The following is a 27361-nucleotide window of genomic DNA, read 5'->3' on the forward strand; positions in this document are numbered from 1 at the left end:
TACAAAAGTACCACAAAATTTTGTTAGCTGTAGATGTTACTTGGAGCTTCATAACCACCTAGGTACAGATAAAACAACACAGTTTCAAGGAGAATGTCATTAAGGTAGCACGTAAGTTACGTAGTACTTGTTTGGGAAATTAGCTGTTTAATACAGTTTGGTGTAATGTGCCAAGTGCAACACCAGTTAAAATGCTGTTTATGCGAGTCTGGAGAACAGATACGCAAGAAATGTTAATTTTACAGAGTATATTGCACAGTCATCTGCAAAATGAAGTTCTGGAACCAATGTTATCTGGCAAAGAAATCCTTAATATAAACCTGGAATAATAAAGGTATGGATCCCTGTGGAACATCAGTCTACTGTGACCTTGAGAGAATTTCTGTGGCACCTGTTTTTAAATATTGGTTCTCAGTATAAGCTCGCGCTAATGATGTCGTACCTTGCACAAAATATATCGTTTTTTTTCTACATATCTCAAATCTGCAGGATTGCCACGTTTGCACTGGGCAATTGTAATGTGTCAATTCACTTTCATGCATTTAAATCTTCTTAAGCTTGAATACTTGATGCAATAACTTTTCTGCCATATCTGTCCTGGACAAAGCCAGTTTGCTGCATTTTTTAAATGTCCAGTATTTTCCAGTCTAACAGAAGCTGCACAGTCAAGTTCCACTGTAATTGAATGGGTACCAAGTGGTCAACTTATTTTGCATGAAATGTACAATTTTCCTCAATCCACGGAAGTGATGACGCACAACTCGTACAAAATGGCAGTCTACACTTTGTACTGCCAGTGCAAAATATAAGTAATACCACATCCAATTCTAAAAGTTTCAATTATTGCATGTGCACAAAGTTCAGTGGGGCCCGAAACTTTGGTGTGCCTATTCTAAGATTAATAATTCCTAAGTTTACTGGGACAAAAGTAAAATTAAGCTACTATTACCACATTATCTATGCATGAAAGGTTTTTAAAGCATACATGAAAGAAGACAAATCGGAGAACAAGTTTTACAAAGTACTATATTTTATTTAGACAATTGGTGACAAAGAGTAGGCAACACTTTCTTTTGCATCTATCCTTGGCAGACGAAATTCAGTGAAAAGAAAAAGAAACTTGGCATTCTTTACAAAAATAATTATCCAAACATTATTTGTATATGTCATAATGACTAACACCATGCTTTGAGGACAGACTGCCTAAAAGTAAAATTCATAAAGAAGAGTCCATGCCTACATTACACATATAGTTTATCAACAGTGCTATTTGATTTTTTTTTTTTCGGCTGCTACATGTTAGAAGGACAGATGATGTCTGAATGAAAATTGCGATGAGAAAGCTGCAGTCATGTTTAAATCAACTCCACAGAGCTGTCAAAACAAGTAAAGGCATCAAAAGCATATCATGTCTCTCATTCATTTTATACCCGCTTTCATAAAACATTTCACAATCTAGTACATGTTCAATGATGATATTACACTCCACTAGCTTCAGTAACCTGGAATTAGTGTAGAGACACACTGCTTTTGGCAATAGCATAGGTTGGATTAGCCTACTTGGCAAATAATCTAGTACAAACTTTCAAAAACATAATGAAGACATACTATGACTTGCAGCAATGCCTCTGCCATGCTTATGTAACAAGTTCTGTTTGCTCATGTGCACAAGACATGCACTAGTGAAATGCACCGTGGCTATCTTAATTAAAAAGGGGAAAAGAAAACAATATGGTCTATTGGGAAAGTGTACACAATGCAACTATTTTGTATGCCAAGTGAGGGCAGTGAAATCGCTGCAAGAAGTAATGCATAGAAAAATAAGTATCAGCATTAACTGCAGTACACATAAAATCAAAGCTAGAAATGTCGATATGACTAAGTTTGGCCCATTAAAAGAAGCAGCAGAGAGAGACTAGGTACAAAAGTAAGATTAGCCTAGGATTACAATGCCCTCTCTTCTGCTGTACGGAAATGTATCTTTACAAATGCCATCTCCTGTGTATCACACCAACAGGCATTGTAAAGTGAAAGCTTCCGACATATTCACACAAAAGTGTGTGTTGCATAAGCCTGGCCTACACAAGTCGGGATATGCCAGCAACGCAAAACTGTATGGCCGATCACTTGCAAATAATCTGCAAGACATAACAGCTCTGAGCACTAGTATTGATGTAAAATAAACATACAAAGGCCTTCAAGTGTACACTTCTCAAGTTCTGACTTCCCACAGATATTTTAACCACTGCTTTGCCTCGCTAGAATAGCTGCCATTGTGAAAACCACAAGTCCTTGACAAGCAGCACAGTACACTTACATCTTCAAGCTTCGTTCATGTGCTCATACAAGCTTCACGGTGCACACAGTCCAGCACCATGTGTGCTTGCATTCGCTTTGGGAGTGCTGTGGTGTCCATCTCCTGTAGAGACTTAAAAAACTTCACAAAGCAAGAGCCTTGGGTAGTGTGGTGCCACAGGGCCCATCAAAATGAAACCTGGGAGAGAGGACAAATCATTGGATAAAAAAAACTAGGCAGCAGTCTTGCAAAAGCCTACTACTAAATGGAGGTCATAAACTGACATTATGCTAGTCACAATAAGTTTTTTCGCTTTTACAGCAAGACATATTATGAAACACTTCTCTAAACTGACATAGCCAACAGTACAAGCCTTATTTAAAAGAACTATTATAGAATGGAAACCATGGGTAATTCTCCATAGACGACACTGTTGCTCATGTTAAATTTGCAGAAACAAGAGCTAGCATGAGTATACATGTACACAAAGAAAGATACAGAAATAAGCCTGGGCTTTAGAACATCAGAAAAATTGGCAGTTTCGCCTGAAGGCAAAGCACTGAAAGCAATGACAAGGCTTAGGACTGTGTTCTCACTCCTCGCACTGTGTTCTACCAATACGCAGAAGTGACATTGCACAACACTATGCACAGGGTGTCTACCAAACGGGAAAACCGGGAAAACCGGGAATTCTCAGGGATTTTGAGTAGTCTGGAAAAACTCAGGGAAAACTCGGGGAATTTGTGCTTCTATCAGGGAAAATTAGCTGTAATTTTTTTAGAGGGTCAAAAGTCGCGGTAATGCTGGCTCGAGAAACAGACAGGACTCGTAACGAATCGTCGTCGGCTGGAGGAGTTGCCAGTGTACAGTCAACGACCGACTTTCCGGATTCCCGATAACTCGGACGGCTTCGCGGCACCACCACGTACCGCAAAGAGTCAATGTATCATAACGTCTGAAAATTCAGACGCAAGAACTCTTCGCCGTCCGATTTTCTAAACGTTTTGCGTGATCGCAGGTCCGAGCCGGCATTAATGAAAACCACCACCGCTGCTATTTTGATTACCTCACCGCCTTGAACCGGTGCTCTCGCACGCAGATGCGCTGGCAGCCGTGGCCACCACTGCGGCAACGGTAGGCCTAGCTGCTTCGACGTTCGCTGTTAAGCTTCTTGTCGTTCGGTGCCGTGTTTCTTCATTTCTCCGCTGACAGCAATAATTTTGTCTTCGAAGCTCGGAAAGCACAGCGCATTGCATAATGCTCTTTCCCGAAAGTCTGCTTCGCCTCATTACAGTCGTGTCACGTGGTGAAGCGTACAAGCGTAGGAAGGGGCAATTGTCGCGGGACACTGTATGTATTTCTTAATTTTACACGTGTGCACTCGCCCTCACCTGTCACAGTAGGAACACCGATATACCTAATATGTGCACTGACTGGCATTCAGAGCATTTTCAGACGTACATGTGTCGATTTTAGCCCTTAAGGGCAGTAAAAGACAGGAATTTATTTTTTCGGACTGCCTGATTTTTTGGAAGTTTTCGCGGCCCCTAGGGGGTCTGAAAAATTGGACGTTGACTTTAAATTGACCAAGAGTATTCTTCAAATGGTCCGTGGGGCGAACGCGCGGCGAAAGGAGGACGAGAACAGAAAGGATCGACGCACTGAGGAATGAACGACCACTTCTTTGAAGGAGCCTGCGCTCAAAAAACAAATTGTTGGCTGATGCTGAGATGCAGGTGTCCCTCATCCAAACCAATATAAACTCTTTAAAGCAGTGAAACACAACACTGAGGCGTCTTGTGCGAGCTGAGAGTATGTCAGGACAGTTGCATGACACTGAGCATGCTATCAGTTCATAGAAATAGCTCATATTCGAAAATGTTTCCTTCTGTATGCATCTCCTTTTTATTTGTGCTAGAGAATGTCCAACTCGATTTGAAAATTTTTTCGAAGACATTTTATTTGCTGTGCATTTTAATAACCCCTCCCTTATATTTTTTTGAATAACATAAACACTACTCCTTAGTATTCAAATTGGATTAAGTCGTTTTTTTTTCCAAATTTTTTTCATATGCTTACTAGAGAGTGACAGCATAGGGCGATATGGTTTCAGCGCGTCTTGACATAAAACATAGTTCTGCATCACTCAGGGAATTTTGCAAAGGCACTCAGGGAAAACCTGGAAAACTCAGGGAATTTGGAAATGTCAACTTGGTAGACACCCTGTATGCAAGACTACTGCTGCACAGCAGGACCAGCACCCTGCTAGAAACCAGGCGTGTCACAACGCTGGCACAGTAATAAATGTGGACAGTGACATTACAAGCATCTTGATGGTGCATAAGATGATAGAAAACCATTGGCATTTGTCAGTGCTCAATGAAAGGATTAGGCAGATTTAGCTTGACGTTTAGCTATCCGTTCTACTCTGACCAGAGTATGCACCACAGTGGCATGCCAGCAGTGGAAGCCAGAACATTTCGGCTTAGTTCCAATCCACACGCCATTAATGGTTTTATTTTTTGTTTCGTTATTCAGTTACAGTTTGATACTCTGCTAATAACATTACTTTTTTTGCCTGGGCTTTTCTCTATTGTACCTGATCATTTCACTACCAGGCAACTGGTACCTGTGAATGGTGTAAATAAAGTAGAACCTCATTAATATGTTCCTGTTATCTCTTCCTGGTGGTTGCACTCGTGTAACATCAATCCCATTTAGGGTTGTGTGTTTGCTACGTTTCCCTTTTTTAACCCAACTCAAGCCTCAATAGCAAGGCACTGCCCTTTAGTATGTTATTGTACAGATTTCCTTCCAGCTCTCTTGTCTGCCATATTGGTAAATCCCTATGGCCTTTTCTGTTTCCATTCATCACATCCAATTTACTGTCTGTTTCTCTCGCTTCAGGCTGTCTATTTGCACTTCCAATCACCATGTACTTGGTTTTCAACTTTTTTGACCTCTTCCTCTGGTCTGTATCCACGCTTTTGAGGCAGAGATATTTGTACACTTTATCCATCCGTTTGTTTCATCCATGTCTCCGAGTCTTTCTACAAAACTAATTTTGCTCTGCACATATGGTTGCCTTATCAGGCTGGGTATGTGTGCCCACTTATGCCAATATTTGCCTGAGCTGTTTTGTTTGGTGTTACATCATACCTCTGTTTCGCCAGTTAGATAAATATTTCCTTCAAAGTAGACAAAAATCAACATCACAGCTAGTGGTAAGAACGACAATAGTGCAGCAGCAGTGCTTTGTTAATGAGCCCAGAACATCCACAGCTTGCATTTACTTGGCAAGATGCATTCACTGCACTACAGTACGATCACAAGTCATGTTAATGCGAAGATAACTTGTGATCACGTCAGCAGTTGCACGCATCACTCATCACAGTGTCATAGAAGGGGTTTCTCATGTCGCCACGTTTTTATTACAATAGTAATTATAGACACACTCCAGGCAAATTTCCACTGTTGCTGTGATGTTCCGTATAAATTCGAAGTTCAATAAGATATTATCACTTCCCACATACCATATGCTGTAAGTACGAGGAAAGGCATGACAGGGCGAGCGAAGAAGGATGGTGGCTTAATGTGCGCAGTCTCCCCGTTTGCCCAGTATTGTGCACGCATGTATGAGGAGTAAGGTGGGCGTGCACTAGCACCTCCGCTTCTAGCCTGGCCATTGCAGCGCATGGCGCAGCTGAGCGTGCTCTACCTTGGAGGTAATCTGCGATGGGTGCAACAACTAAGCAAGCTGAGATGAATGGTGGCTTGTGTGTGCGCTGTGTTCTCACATGCCTAATGTTAGAGAGCACGTAAACTGAAGTTTCAGAGTCATGCTGAAGCTAGAGGCAGCACTAAGTATTCGGTCATCGCTACTGCTGCTCTTCGTCATGATAGTGTTGTGACTGCAAGTGCCCGCAGTTATGGAACGAGATCTGTTCATGTTTACCTGTGCATGCATGACACCATGCTTGTTAATTTAATTAGTAAGTGAATGTTTACTGCAATTTAGATGGCTGATAATACTACAACCCTTCCTACGTGCAGATGTCTAATACCTTGCTCCTGCAATCAATACTCTGCCTTTTGAGCGAAACTGAATTTTCTTTCCTCCATTTCCTAGCTCGAATTTCCTAGATTCGGACAAATTTCCCTTTTCCCCTAAACAAAGCCTAAAATCCCTGGATCAACAGAAATTCCTCTAAGTTTGGCAGCGCCGAGTCCTTATGACAAAGTGGAACATTGCTCACCCAAAGTTTTCAGTGCCAGGAGTGGATTCCAGATTAAACTCCGCAACAGGAACACCCCGAGCAGCAACTTCAGGAGCAAACATTGCTGCCGGGTATACTACAGATGAAGTGCCAATCTGAAATTTAATAAAATTGGCAAATAAATTACATGCCTCCATCATTTCCTAAAGCCAAAACTGCCAGGTAAGCAGGCACATATATTATGCATCGCATGTGCACGGCCGCTCAATGGAAACGCACTTGGTGCGGCCCGTCGCGTCGCGCCGGTTTTGCTGGGCGAGGGCGTGATGCGAGAGTTTACAGTTTCCGCCGTCGGGGCGCCACTGCTCCGGGAAGCTTTGCAGGAGGAAGAGCGCCCGAGCGCCGCAGAGCCAGTGGGTCTCACGCGTCGCAGCGGGTTTCTTTATGATATACGACTGCCCTACTGGATCTGCGCACGTGTGTGATCGTGTACGGTACGAACAGACGTTTTAGCACAGACAGTGCCATGCCGCTGTGCAGCACCAACGCAAGGAAAGATCCGCCGATCCGATATCATGAATTTCCGTGCGATCCTCAACGGCGGGCAGCATGGTTGAAGGACATGGTTTCGCCATATTTGGCGAAAACAGCCGTTAAACTTCCCGTTCAGCATTGTGAAACTTGTCTTGCCAGCTGCCATCTCATCTGCAGCCAGTGAGCTTGAATTCATCACTATGTGGAGTGAGCGTAGCTGACATAGAGTTTACCTGGCCGGCTACGTCGCACGTGCATGTGAGGAAAAGGTACAGTTGTATTACAAGTTTTAAAAATTGGATTAGGCGTGCATTCTTTTGTCCTTTGTTTAAGCGACAAATTCACACACACACACACACACGTATATATATATATATATATATATATATATATATATATATATATATATATATATATATATATATATATATTGAAATGTGTCTGTGGTTGATTTCACCACGAATATAATAGATTATGTTCTTTTAGTACCGTTTTTCAAGCTAAATTGTTTATGCTCATCGTCAGGTGGCTTGTAATTCCTGCAAACTCCTCTTTCAAGCAGCGAGGCCAGCTGAAGCAATCTATAGATTGATCCGCAACGTTGATGATAGATGGCTAAAGTACCGAATAATGAAAGCAGTTGGCCTGTTTAAGCTTGTATGCACCTTCGTCATCAAGGTCATGAAGTGCTCAGGCGCGAGATGAACCAGCAGGCTATGCAACACCTTGATGTCAGCACTACTTCCTCAATTCACACAATGTCCGGCGCTGACTTGTGAAAAAGAGGATCGCAACCACGCTGAGGACCTGTGCAAAGTATGTTTAAGCAAGCTCATAAGACCATTGTTGACAAACTGGGCTAGCAGCTTGAATTCGACAGTGAAAAAAAAATTTCTTACACATAAACCTCTCTCGAGGAAAGTTCTGCGCTTGTAACGCTTTCAGATTCTGTATACATGAACTTTGAAATGAAAAGAAAAACTGGACTCAACCTACTGACTTCTGGCTTTATTGTTTTCTTTCCGACCATTGACGTAGGCTAGTAGTGCCCATTTGCAAAATATTTCCCGCATACACCCGTGAACCGGCTGAACTAAACTGCAGTACATTTCTGCATGTCCAGAAACGTAAAACAGCGTTAATCATCGGCTGTAATTGTGGACCAGGCTGATTAGAGTTCGGCCTTCTTAAAACGAGCATTTTTATGCTAACCAACTAATTATATGCAACAAGTTAATATAGCGGATAACCGGCTTCGTGTGTGTCAAACGCTCGAAGAAGCGCACCTAACATAGGTGACTTCCGACACAAACTCGCTGACAACTGCAGCGATGCTGACGTACTGCTATCAGTAGCAAATCGCCAGTTGACATTATCCTTCATATTTTGTGAAACACCACTACACAGCTCTTCATCGGAACAAATCAAGCGCTGACCGCGCGGCCGCGGCGGGCGGAGAGCACAGCTCTGCCCCCGCAACTGTCCCGGAGCAGTGGCGCTGCGGCGGTGGCGATGGAAACTAGGCGCGTCACGCCTCTCTGGGCCGACGCGACGGGCCGCACCAAGTGCGCTCCATTGAGCGGCCGTGGCATGTGTTTCACACATTAATATGCTTGACAACTTTGAAAGCATAAAAGCTTGCATTAAATATTCCGATATTCGATACGATATTCAGCTTTCTTTTTCTTTCTTAAATCTATTCAACATTCGATTCAAAATCTACTATTTGGTATTTGCACACCTCTACTTTCTTTTATATACATATACACCATGCAAGTCAGTTGGGGTCATTAACTAGAGCAATATTAAAACTTACAGCTACACATACACAAAACTTGCCACCACAGATACAGCACTGTTTTAAATGTTGCATATTTATACAGATGTGCTGCAATATTTGTTCCCATGCACTGTCCGCATTCCTTACACGAGAAGTAATTGCCCGTTCTTTTTCTTTTGCCACAGCAACTAAACTTTTTTTTTTCCCCACTTGAAGGATAAAGAAGGTCAGAATGCAGTTTCTGCTCATCCACTCACCACAAGGCAGAGGTCGCACCGTTCAAGTTCAACATTTGCCTTGGCAAGAACATCTGGCTCTAGCGACTCTCCAAACCAAACAACATGCGGCCTCAGCAATCCAGTGCACTTTTTGCACCTGTTTTAATATACAAGCAAGTACATAAGCACAAGTTACACAATACACCTTGCAATAAAATACTTGAGCTCAAACATGTACATTAACATGTCTCAAATTTTAAATTGTTTACTCAATTGAAATAAACAGCCACAATATTAACAAAGATAGAACAACACTGTGCGGGATTCTCTATCTGTGTCAGTCGTCAGTTTCATTGCCTCATGCAGGAGGGTGAAAGAATAATCAACAAAACAATATATCAGATTTAATAACAGACAAAAAAACATACTGGATTGTCTGTATTAATAGAAACAAACTTAATAATTTTTGTGGTAGAGTAGCAATTCTGTCACATCAAATTAAATTCTGGGGTTTTATGTGCCAAAACCACGATATGATGAGGCACGCCGTAGTTGGGGGCTCCGAAAATTTGGACCACCTTTGGGTTCTTTAACATGCACCTAAATCTAAGTACACGGGTGTTTTCGCATTTCGCCCCCATCGAAAAGCTGCCGCCGTGGTCGGGATTCGATCCCGTGACCCTGCACTTGGCAGCCGAACACTAGCCATTACGCAATCACGGCGGATTATTCTGTCGCATCAATCGGGTTATTTGAAGATGCTGACAGTTTTTAAGACAAATTGCAGAGTAGTATTAGCCAGTTAAACTTTTAGCAATTAACTGAAACATGTCCCATTTGAGGTATTCAAGCTGAGTAGTAATGATGCAATACCCATGTAGCATAAATCCTGTGCTTGGCATCAGTTTGAAAAATAGTCCTAAAAATTTGGGGCAAAATGCACTAATGTTCCTGTTAACATTTTATCAGCATTCCATTTCCCAATGTGTCTTTCCCATGGGAGTTTCTTAGCAATGTCCATGAGATTCTAGGTTTTCTACGTATGGCACTGGAGTTGTCAATGTTTTCCAAGTGTACCAAAGGGTTCTCCTCAAGATTGTGCAAGATTCTCTAAATATGTCAAGGAGTTGGGAGCTCATGACTGCTGTTCACAGTGAATGAGTTAAGTGAATCAGTCAAGCTTTGGCCTGTTAGAGTGGCGATGTGGGCCTGTTGGCTGTTAACGTTGAAACAAACTAGTTGTAGCACAGACAAGGACGACAAGGACACAAGTAGGCACTGCTTGTGTGTCTGCCTCTCTCCTTGTGCACTGTCTATGCTACAACTCGCTCATTTGGCCCGTTGACTGATGTGCAGGCAAGTAGCCTTACTTCAGTGTGTATGCAATTTGTGCCTCAAAAAGCAGACCCTGCCTATTTTACTATGCAAGTTTTGAAGAGCTGCTGCATGCATAAAAAGATTCAGTGGCGATTCAGGGGTGAATGCAAGAGAAATGCAATGGGGCATTACGTCGCACCTCTTGAGGTCCCAGATCATGATTTAAAGCACATTAAGTACATTGCAAAGTGTTGTTCAGGAGCTCACTTGACCCACTTCCTGCCTCTTCGAGGAGCAAAGTGCAAATGACAGTGGTCTGGAGCAGACCACTGTATACATTAAACATACATATAAGCAGATATACATATAAACAATATTTATAGATCGTACTAAAGCCTTTGACCGTGTGGCTCGTAACTGCCTAATGTATAAAATACATTAGACAGTTACGAGCTGAGTTACGAGTTACGAGCCGGACAGGCCGCCATTGGAATCTGAGCCTGGCAACGTCTAACGTTAGAATGCTATCTAGTGAGGCGAGTCTAGCAGTGTTATTGGAGGAATTAGAGGGTAGTAAATGGGATATAATAGGGCTCAGTGAGGTTAGGAGGACAAAAGAAGCATATACAGTGCTAAAAAGCGGGCATGTACTGTGTTACCGGGGCTTAGTGGAGAGACGAGAACTAGGAGTCGGATTCCTGATTGATAAGGAAATAGCTGGTAACATACAGGAATTCTATAGCATTAGCGAGAGGGTGGCAGGTCTTGTTGTGAAACTTAATAAGAGGTACAAATTGAAGGTGGTACAAGTCTATGCCCCTACATGCAGCCATGATGACCAGGAAGTCGAAAGCTTTTATGAAGACGTAGAATCGGCGATGGGTAAAGTCCAAACAAAATACACTATACTGATGGGCGACTTCAATGCCAGGGTAGGCAAGAAGCAGGCTGGAGACAAGTCAGTGGGGGAATATGGTATAGGCTCTAGGAATAACAGAGGAGAATTATTAGTAGAGTTTGCAGAACAGAATAATAAGCAGATAATGAATACCTTTTTCCGTAAGCGGGTTAGTCGAAAGTGGACGTGGAGGAGCCCGAATGGTGAGACTAGAAATGAAATCGACTTCATACTCTGCGCGAACCCTGGCATCATACAAAATGTAGAAGTGCTCGGCAAGGTACGCTGCAGTGACCATAGGATGGTAAGAACTCGAATTAGCCTAGACTTGAGGAGGGAACGGAAGAAACTGGTACACAAGAAGCCAATCAATGAGTTAGCGGTAAGAGGGAAAGTAGAGGAATTCCGGATCAAGCTACAGAACAGGTATTCGGCTTTAACTCGGGAAGAGGACCTTAGTGTTGAAGCAATGAACGACAATCTCATGGGCATCATTAAGGAGTGCGCAATAGAAGTCGGTGGTAACGCCGTTAGACAGGAAACCAGTAAGCTATCGCAGGAGACAAAAGATCTAATCAAGAAATGCCAATGTATGAAAGCCTCTAACCATACAGCTAGAATAGAACTGGCAGAACTTTCTAAGTTAATCAACAAGCGTAAGACAGCGGACATCAGGAACTATAATATGGATAGAATTGAACAGGCTCTCAGGAACGGAGGAAGCCTAAAAACAGTGAAGAAGAAACTAGGAATAGGCAAGAATCAGATGTGTGCGTTAAGAGACAAAGCCAGCAATATCGTTACTAATATGGATGAGATAGTTCAAGTGGCTGAGGAGTTCTATAGAGATTTATACAGTGCCAGTGGCACCCACGACGATAGTGGAAGAGAGAATAGCCTAGAGGAATTCGAAATCCCACAGGTAACGCCAGAAGAAGTAAAGAAAGCCTTAGGAGCTATGCAAAGGGGGAAGGCAGCTGGGGAGGATCAGGTAACAGCAGATTTGTTGAAGGATGGTGGTCAGATTGTTCTAGAGAAACTGGCCACCCTGTATACGCAATGCCTCATAACCTCGAGCGTACCGGAATCTTGGAAGAACGCTAACATAATCCTAATCCATAAGAAAGGGGACGCCAAAGACTTGAAAAATTATAGACCGATCAGCTTACTGTCCGTTGCCTACAAAGTATTTACTAAGGTAATCGCAAATAGAATCAGGAACACCTTAGACTTCTGTCAACCAAAGGACCAGGCAGGATTCCGTAAAGGTTACTCAACAATAGACCATATTCACACTATCATTCAAGTGATAGAGAAATGTGCAGAATATAACCAACCCTTATATGTAGCTTTCATTGATTACGAGAAAGCGTTTGATTCAGTCGAAACCTCAGCAGTCATGGAGGCATTACGGAATCAGGGTGTAGATGAGCCATATGTAAAAATACTGGAAGATATCTATAGCGGCTTCACAGCCACCGTAGTCCTCCACAAAGAAAGCAACAAAATCCCTATAAAGAAAGGCGTCAGACAGGGAGATACGATATCGCCAATGCTATTCACAGCATGTTTACAGGAGGTATTCAGAGGCCTGGAGTGGGAAGAATTGGGCATAAAAGTTGATGGAGAATACCTTAGCAACTTGCGATTCGCTGATGATATTGCCTTGCTTAGTAACTCAGGAGACCAATTGCAATGCATGCTCACTGACCTGGAGAGACAAAGCAGAAGGGTGGGTCTGAAAATTAATCTGCAGAAAACTAAAGTATTGTTTAACAGTCTCGGAAGAGAACAGCAGTTTACGATAGGTAGCGAAGCACTGGAAGTGGTAAGGGAATACATCTACTTAGGGCAGGTAGTGACCACGGATCCGGATCATGAGGCTGAAATAGCCAGAAGAATAAGAATGGGTTGGGGTGCATTTGGCAGGCATTCTCAAATCATGAACAGCAGGTTGCCACTATCCCTCAAAAGGAAAGTGTATAACAGCTGTGTGTTACCAGTACTCATATATGCGGCAGAAACCTGGAGGCTTACGAAAAGGGTTCTGCTGAAATTGAGGACGACGCAAGGAGCTATGGAAAGAAGAATGATGGGTGTAACGTTAAGGGATAAGAAAAGAGCAGATTGGGTGAGGCAACAAACGCGGGTAAACGACATCTTAGTTGAAATCAAGAAAAAGAAATGGGCATGGGCCGGACATGTAATGAGGAAGGAAGATAACCGATGGTCACTAAGGGTTACGAACTGGATTCCAAGGGAAGGGAAGCGTAGCAGGGGGCGGCAGAAAGTTAGGTGGGCGGATGACATTAAGACGTTTGCAGGGACAACATGGCCACAATTAGTACATGACCGGGGTAGTTGGAGAAGTATGGGAGAGGCCTTTGCCCTGCAGTGGGCGTAACTAGGCTGATGATGATGATGATTAACAGTGATGAAAAAGTAATAAACTTGATTAAAGAATATTTAAGTAACAAAACAACAAGTCGTGTAGTTAATAATTTCCGTTTATCACTTCAACCTGTTAAGTCCAGTGTGCCTCAAGGTTCTGTTTTGGGACCCATTCTATTTTTAATTTATAGAAGCAATATTCCTCAGGGTATAGACTTGGAAATCCGGTTATAAGCCGATGAATGCATTTTGTATCGGCCTGTAAAATGCAAGGCTGACTGTGTTAAATTACAAAATGACTTGAACAGGATTGAAAGATGGCACTACATTAAACTCATGAGATTTTAGTACTTGCAGTGAAATTACAAAGCACACATACTTTCTTAACGGTGAAGCTCTAGAAACTGTAGAATCATTTAAATACATAGGTGTTCATTTTTCTCCAACCTTGTCTTGGCATAATCATGTGGGTTAGTATATTGCTTCTCCTGTGTGGAAATCTCTTAACTTCTTTCGTCGTATGCTTCGTCAGGCTAAGAGTGATACAAAGCTTCTTGCATATACTACCATACTTCGCTCAAAACTTGAGCATGCCTCATTTATGTGGAACCCGCACCAGATGCATCTCATTAACAAATTAGAATCTTTGCAGAACAAGGCAGCTCTATTTATTGGACATAGCTATTCCCAACATTCAAGCATTACCAAAATAAAACATGACCTAGGACTCGTCTCGTTGCAGACTAGAAGAAACGTATCTCTGTTAACTTTCTTCCATCAGCATTTTCACCTCTCAAATATCCTCTCAGACACACATCTTACCTGCCAAAAGGAAATTCCCACAAATTGATCACGAATTTAAGGTCGTACAACCATTTGCATGCACTAAACTATTGAAGTTTTCATGCCCACACTTAGCCATTTCGGAATGGAATCATCTTTCAAAGTAATATAGCCAAAATAACTGACCACATCACATTCAAAGACACACTTACTGAAACTTTCGGAAATTAGAAACACAAAACACGGATTTTTTTTACTTTTATTTTTACATTTCTTCTTACATTTAAAAAAAAATTTGCCTACCTTGCTATCACCTTTATCGTATTATTGTTATGATGCCAGAGGATGTAAGATTATTGTTCGTATAATGTAAGATTTATTGTTGTATGATGTCCGATGAGAAGAAACATATTGGTTGTATGTAGTATGTACGACTTCATATAGGATGTTCGACTTACATGTATGTTCCCTTACTTTTTCGGTATATCAATTATCCCCCCCCCCCCTCCTATGTAATGCCCGAACTGGGCCTTTAGGGTAAATAAATGACAAAAATATATGTATATACACTTTGTTCCACTTTGACACTCCTAATGCTAATGCATTAAAATATAATACGCACCTTGGCAGCTCGCCCACTGGTATTGCAGCCTCAGGAGCATCAGGATCGGGAGCCCTGAATGAACATCATACGTAAAACATTTGTCAAGGCAGCGCTTTGATGTGGCTAAAGGGGAGGCTAGGAGGCATGGACTGTAAACAATTTGCAACATTAAATCTTGTTTGATATAGGCAGTTACTCTTTCGTGATTATGACACTGACAAAAGGGATTTTGCACAGACCAAGTATAAAAGTGAAGGTGCAATACTTTGAGTAACCCACCATGCTTGTTTGCTGTCACATTCTTCCTGCAGCATGTGCTCTTAAATAACATGGCTTTCAATGACGCCAATGGAAGTCGACGAGAAAGCTTATGCTAGTGCGTAGCATCTTTCCCGTCCTTTATTCAAATCTTATTTTACTCTCTGCACATGCAAAAATTCCTTTTCTAGTACCAATAAATTTCAGCCATAAGCACAGAGTCTTCTCATTTCCCCCAATGAACTCCTCGTGCAGCTCAACAAACAAGCACGACCGCTGAAGCTGCAGAAATGGTTCCTCGATGGCGAAAGTAGATGGTGCAAGCATTTGCTAATCGTACCGCTTGCTTTACTGAGAGTGAAAGCAGACACCATGAACACACAAGTTGCAGATAAATAATTAAACCAACTGAAGTTACCAACTGCTACCATCTGTCCACATTACGTAAGAACAACGCACTAAGAAATCGATAGGCTATGCCGAGATTTCTTACACCGCTACACACTGCAATAATAAACGAACCAGCATGAAGAGGACCAGAATAAAACAAATATGCCACAAACATCACCCTGACCATTCATGAAGAATGGCACAAACTTTATTGGCATATACTTTTGTTTTCAAGATTACTCAAATGTGTAATAATGCAATATTTGGCAGATATCATTACAGCCATGTGCTCCATGCACTGAGCTTGTTCATTCAAAATCTTCAAACCTATTCAAGGCCTCTTTAAAGAGTAATAAGAGAAGAAACTGGGCGATGCAATTTCGACGCATAATTGTAATGGCACAAAAAAGCACGAGACCATGAAAAAGGCTAGACACACAATGTGCACCTACAGTTTGTTTCTTGTGTTAATTCAGTAGTTTACCCTATTCTCAGCTGTGAGAATGCCCTTTAGCATTTTGGAGCAGCCAATTAAGCAGGCAAAATCTTCCTCTAGGAGCACATACTCCTGTGTTTGGAGCAGTTGCAAGGTTTCCATGAAAGTGCACACAGAGATATGAAATGTAGTTTACCGTTCTTTTTACTTCATGTAATCATTTCCCCATAAGACTTTGGAGCAAAATAAGTGATTCACCACAGCACATCATGATGGCAGCGGCAAGCCTACATGAATGACATGCTACTGTCTGGGCTGTGCGAACCTGAGGAAGTTAATTAAAGGGACCCTGAAACGATTTTGGCGATTTTCTACAAACGTACTGAGTCGTTAGAGTAGGTTCTTCTGATCATTAATTGATGCATCTAAGTGCTCTGCGTAAAGCGTGTAATTTATTATAAGGTTTTAAAAATACCCATCGCTGCCGATCGCAGCGCACTGCTCGGCGGAATTTTAAGCCGCCCCTACCCATATGATGCAAATAACCCATATTACGTCACATGGGCGAGCTATCTGATTGGCTGACCAGGGCGCGTGGTCGATAATTTTTCCAACTTTATGGTGAACAAATGATGCTCGTAATAGTTGGAATGTTAGTTACTTTGTTTTTGTAAAAAGAAAATAACTTAAAGAGAATACACAAGAATAGTTTTTTAGTACACTTCAGCACTTCCGGCACACAGCAAGTGTCGTCTGCTTGTGTTACAACGTACTCCATTTTGACGAGAGCTCCGCGGTCAGAGTCGGTCTCAGTCTTTTCGCGAGCACTATGATTCGACTTTGTTGCCTTGTGGACTGCAAACCTAGCGACCTGCAAACCGTGAGTCCAGTATTAGGGCAAACGCAAGCGCAAGGGGACAGGGTCTGGCCGCTTGACTGTGCCGGGATGAGCCACGAGATGAGCAGAAGGGCAAATGTGAACGGTCTGCACGGTACAGCCACCTGGTGGCACAGAGCTCAACCATACACAGTAGCAGCAACGAAGTGTATTCTTTGCTGCTGGTGTGTATTTTTCGCAGGAGTGTAATCATCAACACGTTGATTTATAAATGTTTAAAATGCTTTACACTTGGTTAGAGCAATATTAGCACTTTGTTTGACTGGTTAAGCGCTGCGCCAGCAAGTGTCTGGACCGTGCAGACCGATCAGGCTGCTCACGTACGTCTACGCTAAAGTTCCTTCATCAGTTTGAGTTTATGCCTCCAGTCATTTGCCGAAATGACCAGCTTGCCTGTTTTTAGCGGAGTACCGGACACGTTCGGCGCTACGACAGAATGCTCGCAACGCACGCTGCTTCGATAGCTCTCGGTCGACAGCCAAGCGGCTAGCGGAGAGGTCTCGCGCGGGAGGGGGCGTGCTCCTAAACAACCGGAAGTGAGCGATGTGACGTCGCATCGTGACGCTGAACCAGTGAAGGCGGAGCTTAGCGCCGCTCGCTCGGCGAGCGAGTTGAGGAGGAAAAGCATGGCTAGGGAGGAGGGTAACTTCTAATCGCTTGCAGCTCCATTAATACGTAACGCTTCACTTAAATTGTGGTGCGAATGTTCTACTTAAGCAGTACCCTACGCACCTACAAAATTTGTCCGAACCGTTTCAGGGGCCCTTTAAGGAACACTAAGGAGACGCCATAAAGAGAAACACTCAATCAGTTTATTCTGAGGAAATATTCTTTCAAAGCTCCATTCAATTTTACAGTAATATAGGAGGATTATTAGAGGAGCAAATGAAGGTCACAGTTCCCCTTGTTAAACTTTGCACCGAAACACCAGTGCCCAGCATGACATCACAAATTTCAAAGTACTTTTTCACACTTGGGTCATTGTGTGCCAGTAAACGTTCTTGAAATTTGCTAAGTACTGTCCTCCACTCTTCTAGGATGGAATGTAGTACAACTTCATTGAGGAAAAGTTATCTAGGCCCAAGCAGTCCCCGTCAAAATCTACAACATGAACCATTCATCTTTTGCTTTTGCGTCTTTTCTCGCTTACCAAGCCTCCTTTTACAGTAAGAGGGGCTCTCTTGTTGTTTTGATGGGTAATTTACTAATCTGGCTGAAATTACTTTTCTTTTTAGTGTCTCTTTAGGAAGGATTGCTTCATGGGCTTGATAATCTGTGTAACCTGCGAATTTGTTTTATGAACCATAATCACCAATGCAAGCACATAATGTTCTTTAATTTGCCACTGATGTGTGCACATCAGTGGCACAGGTCAATTTCACAGGACAAGGCGTGCAGGGCTAGGCCATTTGCTCATTTGTGTTAACTTTTTTACCACGAGCTTTACCAAAGACTTAGCTGACAAAGTCCATAAACCATGGTTTAATACCAGATCGCCATGCGTGTCGTTATAATGCCCGATGCTAAATTTAATGACCTCAAATTCTCTTAAAAGAAGTAATATGGTGCAATAGCTGCAAGCAAGCCACAGAAACAAGCACAGTGGACACTGATTACCTATCTTTCTACAGATGCTACCGCACATCAGCCCTCAATGCGTAAAGCTAATGCATTGACCATGCAGTCATGAAGCCAGCATGGTCACCCAACTCACTGTAGTTTCATGCATGCCTTATGGTTGACACGTAAATGTAACAATCAATTCAATTCTGTCGGCTGTCACAATGGCAATCTTGCTGGCAGTAACACCATGAACGAATGCAGCAGTGCCTTGCTTTGTATTGCATTGGGCGGTAGCTTCCCAATTTTCACACCACTGAAACTATATTGTGGCGCAGCAGTGGCGCAATTTAGGCAAAAAAGATCCTCTTAGAGCAGTGTTGAGCAGCAAACTCCCGTTGACGCAGACAGGTGCAGCATTTTCACCACTGAATTCTTTAATGGCACGGAATAGTTGGAAAAGTGTAGTATGTGGGGCAGGCCGGCTGATGCTTGAATGTGTGCTTAAAGGCCAACTGCAACGAAATATCCGTTAAGATAAATTTCTTACAAATGAGTAGTATATAGCACTGAAGTAATCTTGGCAAAGCCACGGCGCTGGTAATTGTATAATTTTCTTATAGCAGCCTTTAAATAGCAGCTAAGCAGACAATGCACGCACTTGGTGGTCGTCAGTATGACACAAAATCCAGCACACCACAAGATTTCTCAGCGCGACACAGGAAGCGGTGAGCACCACCTAATGTCGGAGGTCATGCTGAGGGACCACAGTTTCTAGATCACTTGTCACTTCCCACGAGTTTCAGTATCAGAAATGACTTTTCTTGGGAGCTTCCGCAATGCCTCTGTTCATATTTTTAAACACCAAATATTGTGCAAATGCTCCTGTATATCTAAACTAGTCTTAAAATAGGCTTCTTACACAATCCAAAATTTCATTGCGGTTAGCCTTTAAGAGAGCATTATTTTTCTTTGAATAGAGCTGAGAATTCAAATGTGGAAATTCGTTATTGTAAGAGCACCTCTTTTGCTGTGCTCAAGGACACCAACAGGGATCAGTACACTGGATGTTTTGTTTTCTTCTGCAACATTAGTTAGCACAGTCAACAGTCCATAAGAAGCAGTTTAGCTAAGCACACACACAAGTGTATATAACACTGCAATGAACAAGCTGAAATACCAGTGTTGTATGCGATACTTTTACTATATAGAATATGTACTAGTAGTTACTGTCATGCCAGAATTCTCAAATATCTACTTTAAGACAAAATGCTATGTACTCATGGCAAAAGCATCAAGTGAAAGAGATTCACCTACCCTTTGCCGGCAAGGGCAGGAGTGATGGGATTATCCTTGTTGACGTCTACGTGCCCACACTTTGTGCACCTGGTCTTGAACAAAGTCCCTTTTTTTCAAAGCAGACAAAAACATCAGATATATGTAGCATCAACCCTTCCCTGTGGCTACAACAATGACTGCAATTAAGAGGTTGTGGATTATTTCAGACACCAACTGTGGTTTTTTTCGTTACACATGTGGATTTTTTTAAAATGGAAATCAAGAACAAATTCTTAAAGCATGAGCCTTCTTACATGAACTGAATTGAATTTTGGGGTGTTACGTGCCAAAACCACAATTTGATTATGAGGCATGCCGTAGTGGGGTGAGTCCAGATTAATTTTCACCACCAGGGGATCTTGAACTTGCCTTCAATGCATGAGACCTTCTTGCATGAAGTCTTGCTTTAAAATAAAACATATGTAGCATTACAGAATCACCAGTGCCCAACCTAGCTGCCAATATCACTTCACTACAGAACCACAACACTGCAGCATCAATGTATAAGGAGAGTAAAGTTCCTAAATATTCAACAATTGCCAATATATCTTTCAAAAACGTACCATGAAGCTCCAACAAGTTTTTGGTTCCAGCTGCCCTGTGCAGTTCATCTATGTTTTGAGTGATAACAACAAATGTCCGTCCTTCTTTCTCAAAGTGACTTTCAGCTTCCGCTAAAGCTTTGTGCGCCTGTGGAAAAAGGAAAATATAAAATGACATTTCATCAGGTCTATGAAAGCCAATGTAACATAATAATAACAATTACTTTTCCCATGATTTTCTCAAAAGACACATGGGGAACACATTCTCACAGACTGAGACAAAAAAAATAGTATGTTCAAACACACAGTGGTGCTTGTACTTAAAAGTGGGTCAAAGAAACTTGTCAGCACATGCCAAACTAACTTGCTGGCAAGGATACAATGTAAAACAGACCATGTAAATGAACTATTCCTTCAGCTATTTCTATAAGATAACAAAATCTTGATTTGAGCAGGTTGCTTTGTTTGTAACTGCTATAACTACAAAAACAACAAAAAGAAAAGGATGACACAGTTACACAGAAAGTCACCACAAATGCAAATGTGAGCAGTAACTACCTTACTGATTTATTTTTACACCAAAACAAAAAAATTTGCACGCTGCAACTACTGCGGAAAAAAAGAGAGTGGGGAAAAAGAAATAAATTTGGCTGGGGGTTATGCAGAGTATTAAAGGTGACAAATTGTTCAATTTATAAGCAAGTTGGCAAATAACGCAGATAAGCAATGATAAAAAGCAGGATGGAAGTTTAGTCAAATGTGACAAAGCAATACCCACGAACGGAAGCTAATCTAAAGAAATAGAGGTATAGAAAAATGCATTTGTCAAGGCAATATCTGGAGCCATTGCAGCAAAGGTAATTCCCTAGCATGGAAAACTACAAAAATGATAAACATGCTGTGTTTGAGACTAGGCCTAAGCATGAAGTGCTTCTTGCTGCATCATTATCACTCAGTCTTGCTCACACAGAAGAAACACGACTGCAGTCAACACTTTCTCTTTCCCGATTTCTAGCAAGCATGCTTCCTTGTGCTTTGATTGTCATCATTGCCAATTTTCTCGAAAGTACTCTGGTCAGGGACAAATTGCAGTGTTGAGCATTCACAGTCTACCCTTACCTTATATTGTCACAGACATGGTTCTAGTAAAAAAATATTTGCAAAATGATTCACCGTGTGTAAATATGTGTGCAACTGCAACTGCTGGTCCATGGAAGCACAGAAAGACCAATTCTCAAAGTAAACACAAGGACAACTAAAGCCCAAAACGTTGTTTTCTATTGCACGCAATGCATAGCAAGCTTTTAAACTGGCTTCCTAAGAATGCAGAAGTTAAACAGAAAGCACTTTTGGGTTGTATAAGCACCCAGTTCAAGGCACATGCACTCCTCCAACTCAACTACAGCACTTTGTGCACAAAATCTAACAGTGACAGGCTACTTCTTTCTGTCAAGATGTACCCCTACAACCAGAAATTCTAATTTCATGCCTGTACAGTGGTGCCTTGGCGAACAAACATATCGCAGAGCAAACTGGGCTCACTAGTGATATTTAACTCGCACAACCTAGTTCCTCTGAACAAACCAGATGTGTATGCGCATTCGCGGTCCTGTGCTGTTCCCGACCCTTCCTTTTTATTTGCGTAGTCCTCGTCCCTCCTTCATAAATATGCTGGAGAAAAGGAGGAGGCAGGTGATTTTAAATCAGTTCTTCCATCTTGGATATTAAAAAAAGGAGAAAGGATAGGACATACGCAGGAGGAAATACCTCACGGCACTGTCTTTTGTCCCATGTAGCTGAAGGAGGCTGACGCAGACTGAACTAAGAAGTACAGTCAAACACCTTTATAAAGAAGCGCCTGGGACCTCCAAAATCTTGCGTTACACAGGTCACTTTGTTGTAAAGCAAAATGCACCGTACGACTCGCCATAGAGTAGACTAAGCATATTTGGCAAAAGAAAATGTTTATTTAGCATGAATTCTAGTAGTACTTAGTGATTTAAGTAACCGATTTTCTTCTGCACATTTCGTTTGATGAAATGTGTGACTGTAAACGACGTTATAGTAATGAGGTTAGTGGCATGCTGTGTGGCAAAATCCAGGAATGACAAAAGGTACAGTTGCAGAGCGTCAAATGCCGCCACTGCCTGCCTTGTCAAAATTCTCGGTTAGTCTGTAGGCTCTGCTGCCTTCGTCGACCTCCATTCCATCCTCGATGGCCCCAACGATGTTTCTGAGCAGATCATTACACTGGCTGTAAGTAAGGGACTACCACAAGTACTGCGGCATCCGGACCCTCCTGCATGGTGGCACTTCCTATATGCACCCCTGCTCTGTGGTGGCTACGGAGGAAAGTGGTGGCACCGCTATGTGCATTTGTTGTAAAGCAACAAATCACTCTTCGGGGATGCCTATACTCCTTTGTGTGGTATAGTGTCTCCCCCAACGAGATCTCCGTGTTATCATACATTTATGTTTCGTAGTAGTCTAGCTAGATGGTGCACCCCCCTTCTGTCATGTGACGAGCTTGGACCACTCAGGAGGTGCCATCTGGCGTGTGGAGTCTTCTTTTGGTAATAAACGGCCGCTAGCCGGCTCAGTCCTTTGTCTGGTTTTCATCAGGAGCAGTTGGCTCCACGTCTCCCTCTCTGCATCGGCGCTCGCCGCGCGTTCGCTGGGCGCCGGGCCCCCGCTTGCCTGCTGCTTCCGACAACACTTTGCTAACAGGAAAATTTGTTGTAGTGGTATACACTGTAGAGGCATTCACAAACACATGGCAGATAGCAATTTGGCTAGGACTTGCGAAATCCCTTGTTACACAAGTCATTTCATTATAGTGGCATTGGATTGTTTCTAAGGCTGCAGATGCATGTAAAGGGTCCCCTTTCCTCCACCTCCTCTCTCCAGATTTTGAACAATATCCTTCCTTGGTAAATACATTGACAAACAAATTTGTTTATAGTGCATAACATTCTTCATTTTTGAATGATTAACCGAGGTCAGAAACGAATGGATTGGTTTCTCATAGTAAACAACAGGAAAGCATGTTCTGCAGATCGAATGCCTCGCAGGACAAACCTGTGCGTAGAAAAAATTAAGTTTGTTATACGAAGCACCACTGTGCACACATTAAGCACCAAAACCAGTTTCCAATAGCAAAGTCAACTTGAGACTGGCTCCAAGCAACGGAACCATGCACTGAGTCTGTTTAAGGATCCAATAAACTGTGCTTTAAATAGTAATACAGAGTTGCCAACAAGTGAACCACAATATTTTAGTACACATCGATGCACTTTTACACTGTGATAAGCAAGCTCTATGCAAGTATTAAAACATACGGACACGGCGCAGCACAGAATTTGTCGAGATTGTATGCTTGAATTACTGTCTTTCATTGCCTGTATAGCGTGCCTAATTCTCAGTGGAACAGGAGCAGCAGCACGACCGCACTTTCACTGTCCAGAAGCAACACTCATCGCAAGTTACTCATCTGCACTCGCATATCAACTTGAAAGAGCCGGTATTAAATGGAAAATATGTCAGTGCATAATCACTTACAAAATATTTAAGAAATGTTGTGCGTGAAACCATCTTCCCTCCATTTTCATTGATGTGCAGCATTATGCACGCTTTATAATCTGCATCTGTTCACTACACCCCCCTTTTCTTTTCTTAAACATTCAAAATGTGTTTTCTTAAGCTTTGAGCATGAACAACAGTAATGCTCCCGTACATAGGGGCACAACACATTTTTCATTATTAGTTTCAGCAAGACTTAATGTGAGCATCACTGAATAGACAATATATTCCAATATGAAAGAAGCTACCGCAGCTATGCAAGCACAGCGGCTTTATCAGAAACAGTTAAAGGTCAGTTCAGATACTTCAGAACATATGCATCTTACAAACACATCAACCAAGAATCTATACAGAAGCAGCATAAACCTCACCGCATTTGGCTGTTTATGCAGCACTAGATCTCGTCGGTAGTGGTAGAATTCCCAAACCAGAGATGGGTTAGCCAAGAAAGCAGTTGGTGTAGCAAGATCCTAATATGGAAAAGTCCCAGAAGTTGTATGAAGTCACATGAGCAGGGAGTACGTTGTGACCATAGCCTCCCAGGCTATGTTGCGACTATATATAGCCAAACACTACAAGATTTGCGAACAGTGTAACAAGCAAACGAGAGCGTAAGAAGTGCACATAATCTGGACACACACACACACACATTATATATATATATATATATATATATATATATATATATATATATATATATACATATATATATATATATATATATATATATATATATATATATATATATATATATATATATATATAGAATCACTCATAGCACGCACGGAACTTCAGCCAACAATAAACAGACTTTACTACAACGCATTTCATGGCTGTTTTGGCTAGCAAGCGACTTAAAAAAAAGAAACTGCCAGCAATTATACAATGCATTTAGAAATGAAATGAAAAGCACACCTAAACATGTGTGTTTCTTCATGTGCAAAACACTGCAAGCGAGTGAACTCACCTGTGCATTATACTTTCGCCAAAGGCCCCCGGCACCACGGAAAGTTGGCACGCCGCTCTCGGCACTAATGCCGGCTCCCGTAAGTGCGACTACGTGCCGGGCCGATTTAAACACTTCGCGAAATGCTGCCATGTCTGAACTGGGTTGCCTGCGTGCATTCGCCATAGCGTTGGGTCGAGACATCAATGAGCCCGTGACACTCAGTGCTCGCCTTAGCATCACACGTGACGCCATCCTGTCGTAAAGAAAGAAGTCGCGCAGTCAAACACTTTAGCAGCGATGACTTCGCCCACTTTCGAGTAACAAGAAATTCGCCCAGTAGCACCCAACGCGAAGCAGCAATAGTTCAGAGAGAGAAGGACTGCGACTACAAACAACAGTTTAGCGGAAACATCGCATAAATACAGTCATTCAGCTCTACAAATCATGCAGGACCGTCGCAGACTACACCGATACATGCCACAAGATGCCGTTACCATATAACACCTATCGATACATGCAATTCGTACGCTGCATACAACTCCGCGTCAGGAATATCAGCATAATATGCATACCGTGACAGTGGCAAGGGAGCGAGCTTTGTTAATCAATGCGACTGCTGCTAAACACGAACTTGAACGCTTGAACTCAAAGTCACCTCCGACCATCAGCGAATGTACTAAGATAAGTACGATAAATACTTGCGCACGCCTTACCAAGTGTGTACAGGCAGTGAGAGGCGAAAAAATATATAAACATATTGCAACACAGTGCCGCTATTCTCATAGATGGCAGCACACGGCTGCTGGCTTGAATCTTGCTTCAGTAAAAGGTCCCTTGAAGCTCGTGTACTCTTGTCTGTACGCGTGCTGCAAAGCCCGTCTGTTATTTGTTGTCATTTCTTCGTTGCAGTGCACGGAGTAGCGCTGCACGATCCACATATCGAGTTTGCTCCCATTTCGACAGAGCTGCATGTTCCACGCTGCGATTTGGCAAATGCGTTCTTCCTGCCAGGCAACACTATATCAATATTCCAGAAACGTTCTCATTCGCTGGAAAACTTCAATATCCGTCTTTATTGCACTCTCATTTCGCAGCTTCCTTTTATTCCCTGTCACTCAACTTCAGCGCCGACTGGCCGTCTTAAAGAAAACTATAAAGCAAGCGACTGTTGCGACAGCTGGCGGAGCATGTGGGTGCGACCAAAAAGTCCGCGAATGTTTTGAAGGATGTCACATAGGTGTTCTGTGGTCATATGCATCGGTCACATTTCATAGTAACTCTATGATCGGTCATATGGACCTCTTCAAGAGGGCGCGACCATCGTAATTCAACAATAAGAATCGCTGCAACAATAAAGCTTTACTCTCTCTTGTGCTCTCAATAACGAGCAGGATAAGTAGTATCGTGGGCATGACTTCAAAATACGATTCAGATATTGTGCGTCTGCATCAAATGACAGAACGTATCAGATGGGTATCGGTATCTAAGATATAAAACGTTCTTGTGTTAGCTTTGACCTGCGGAATAAGCTAACAAGAACGCGTGAACGTTGGGACTGCTTCTTTGTATCAGCCATTTACACGCCGCGCGCCTTTTCCTCGTCTTGCACACCCATGCTAAGGTGGCTACCCTAGACAGGCCTCGGTTGCTCGCGCGGTTCTTTTCGATAATTTATTCTTGCATTACACTCTACACACGGCAACTTTTATAAAGACGCATATTTGTAAATTTTTCATAGATAAGTGGCGCTCTCTATAAACCGTAACGGCAAGAGCCGCGCGCGGACTTCGACGTGGTAACGTGGCAGCTAGTTTGCGCTGCAGTTACATATGTTACAAGTTTAGGCCTCGCATTAATTTAGGCATCATATTAATTATTACTGTTTAGTGCAAATTGTCGCCATTTAACTTTAGGGCAAGTAATGCACCTTTATAAATGTTGACGTGTTTAGGTAAGTAACAGAAAGCGCATTAACGAACTTCATCATCAGCCTATCTTTATGTCCTCTGCAAGACGAAGGCCTCTCCCTGCGATCTCCATGCAATTACCTCTGTCCCGCGCGCCAACTGATTCCAACTTGCACCTGCAAATTTCCTAATTTTATCACCCACCTAGCTTTATGCCGTCCTCCACCGTGCTTCCCTTCTCTTGGCATTCATTCTGTAGCTCTAATGGTCCACCGGTTATCCATCCTACGCATTACATGGCTAGCCCAGCTCCATTTCGTTCTCTTAATGTCAATTAGAATATCGGCTATCCCCGTTTGCTCTCTGATCCACGTCGCTTTCTTCCTGTCTCTTAACATTACGCCTGACATTTTTCGTTCCATATCACTTCGGCAAGCGTAGCCTCGTCATGACCCACAAGCTTGGT

General features: G+C 42.4%; 1 protein-coding gene across 3 annotated transcripts; it reads right to left on the reverse strand.

The window, feature by feature from the left end:
• Window positions 1-1012: 1012 nt before the first annotated feature.
• Sirt4 (Sirtuin 4) lies at window positions 1013-26046 on the reverse strand. Of its 3 annotated transcripts, none has more exons than XM_070530783.1 (9): window positions 25702-26046; window positions 25007-25241; window positions 24411-24509; window positions 20482-20608; window positions 19898-19985; window positions 15057-15110; window positions 9085-9202; window positions 6553-6668; window positions 1013-2494 (listed from the first exon to the last, which is right to left on the reverse strand). In XM_070530783.1, the coding sequence occupies exons 2-9, from the start codon at window positions 25238-25240 to the stop codon at window positions 2440-2442; spliced, it is 891 nt and encodes a 296-aa protein (XP_070386884.1). In that variant the 5' UTR covers window position 25241; window positions 25702-26046; the 3' UTR covers window positions 1013-2439. The 3 variants fall into 3 exon arrangements, with proteins under 3 accessions (XP_070386884.1, XP_070386883.1, XP_070386885.1); XM_070530782.1 differs by having other exon boundaries at window positions 25561-25702; XM_070530784.1 differs by lacking the exon at window positions 25702-26046 and adding an exon at window positions 25483-25505.
• Window positions 26047-27361: the final 1315 nt, after the last annotated feature.

This window comes from Dermacentor albipictus, chromosome 1 (genome assembly GCF_038994185.2).
Source record: "Dermacentor albipictus isolate Rhodes 1998 colony chromosome 1, USDA_Dalb.pri_finalv2, whole genome shotgun sequence".
NCBI classification, from domain to species: domain Eukaryota; kingdom Metazoa; phylum Arthropoda; class Arachnida; order Ixodida; family Ixodidae; genus Dermacentor; species Dermacentor albipictus.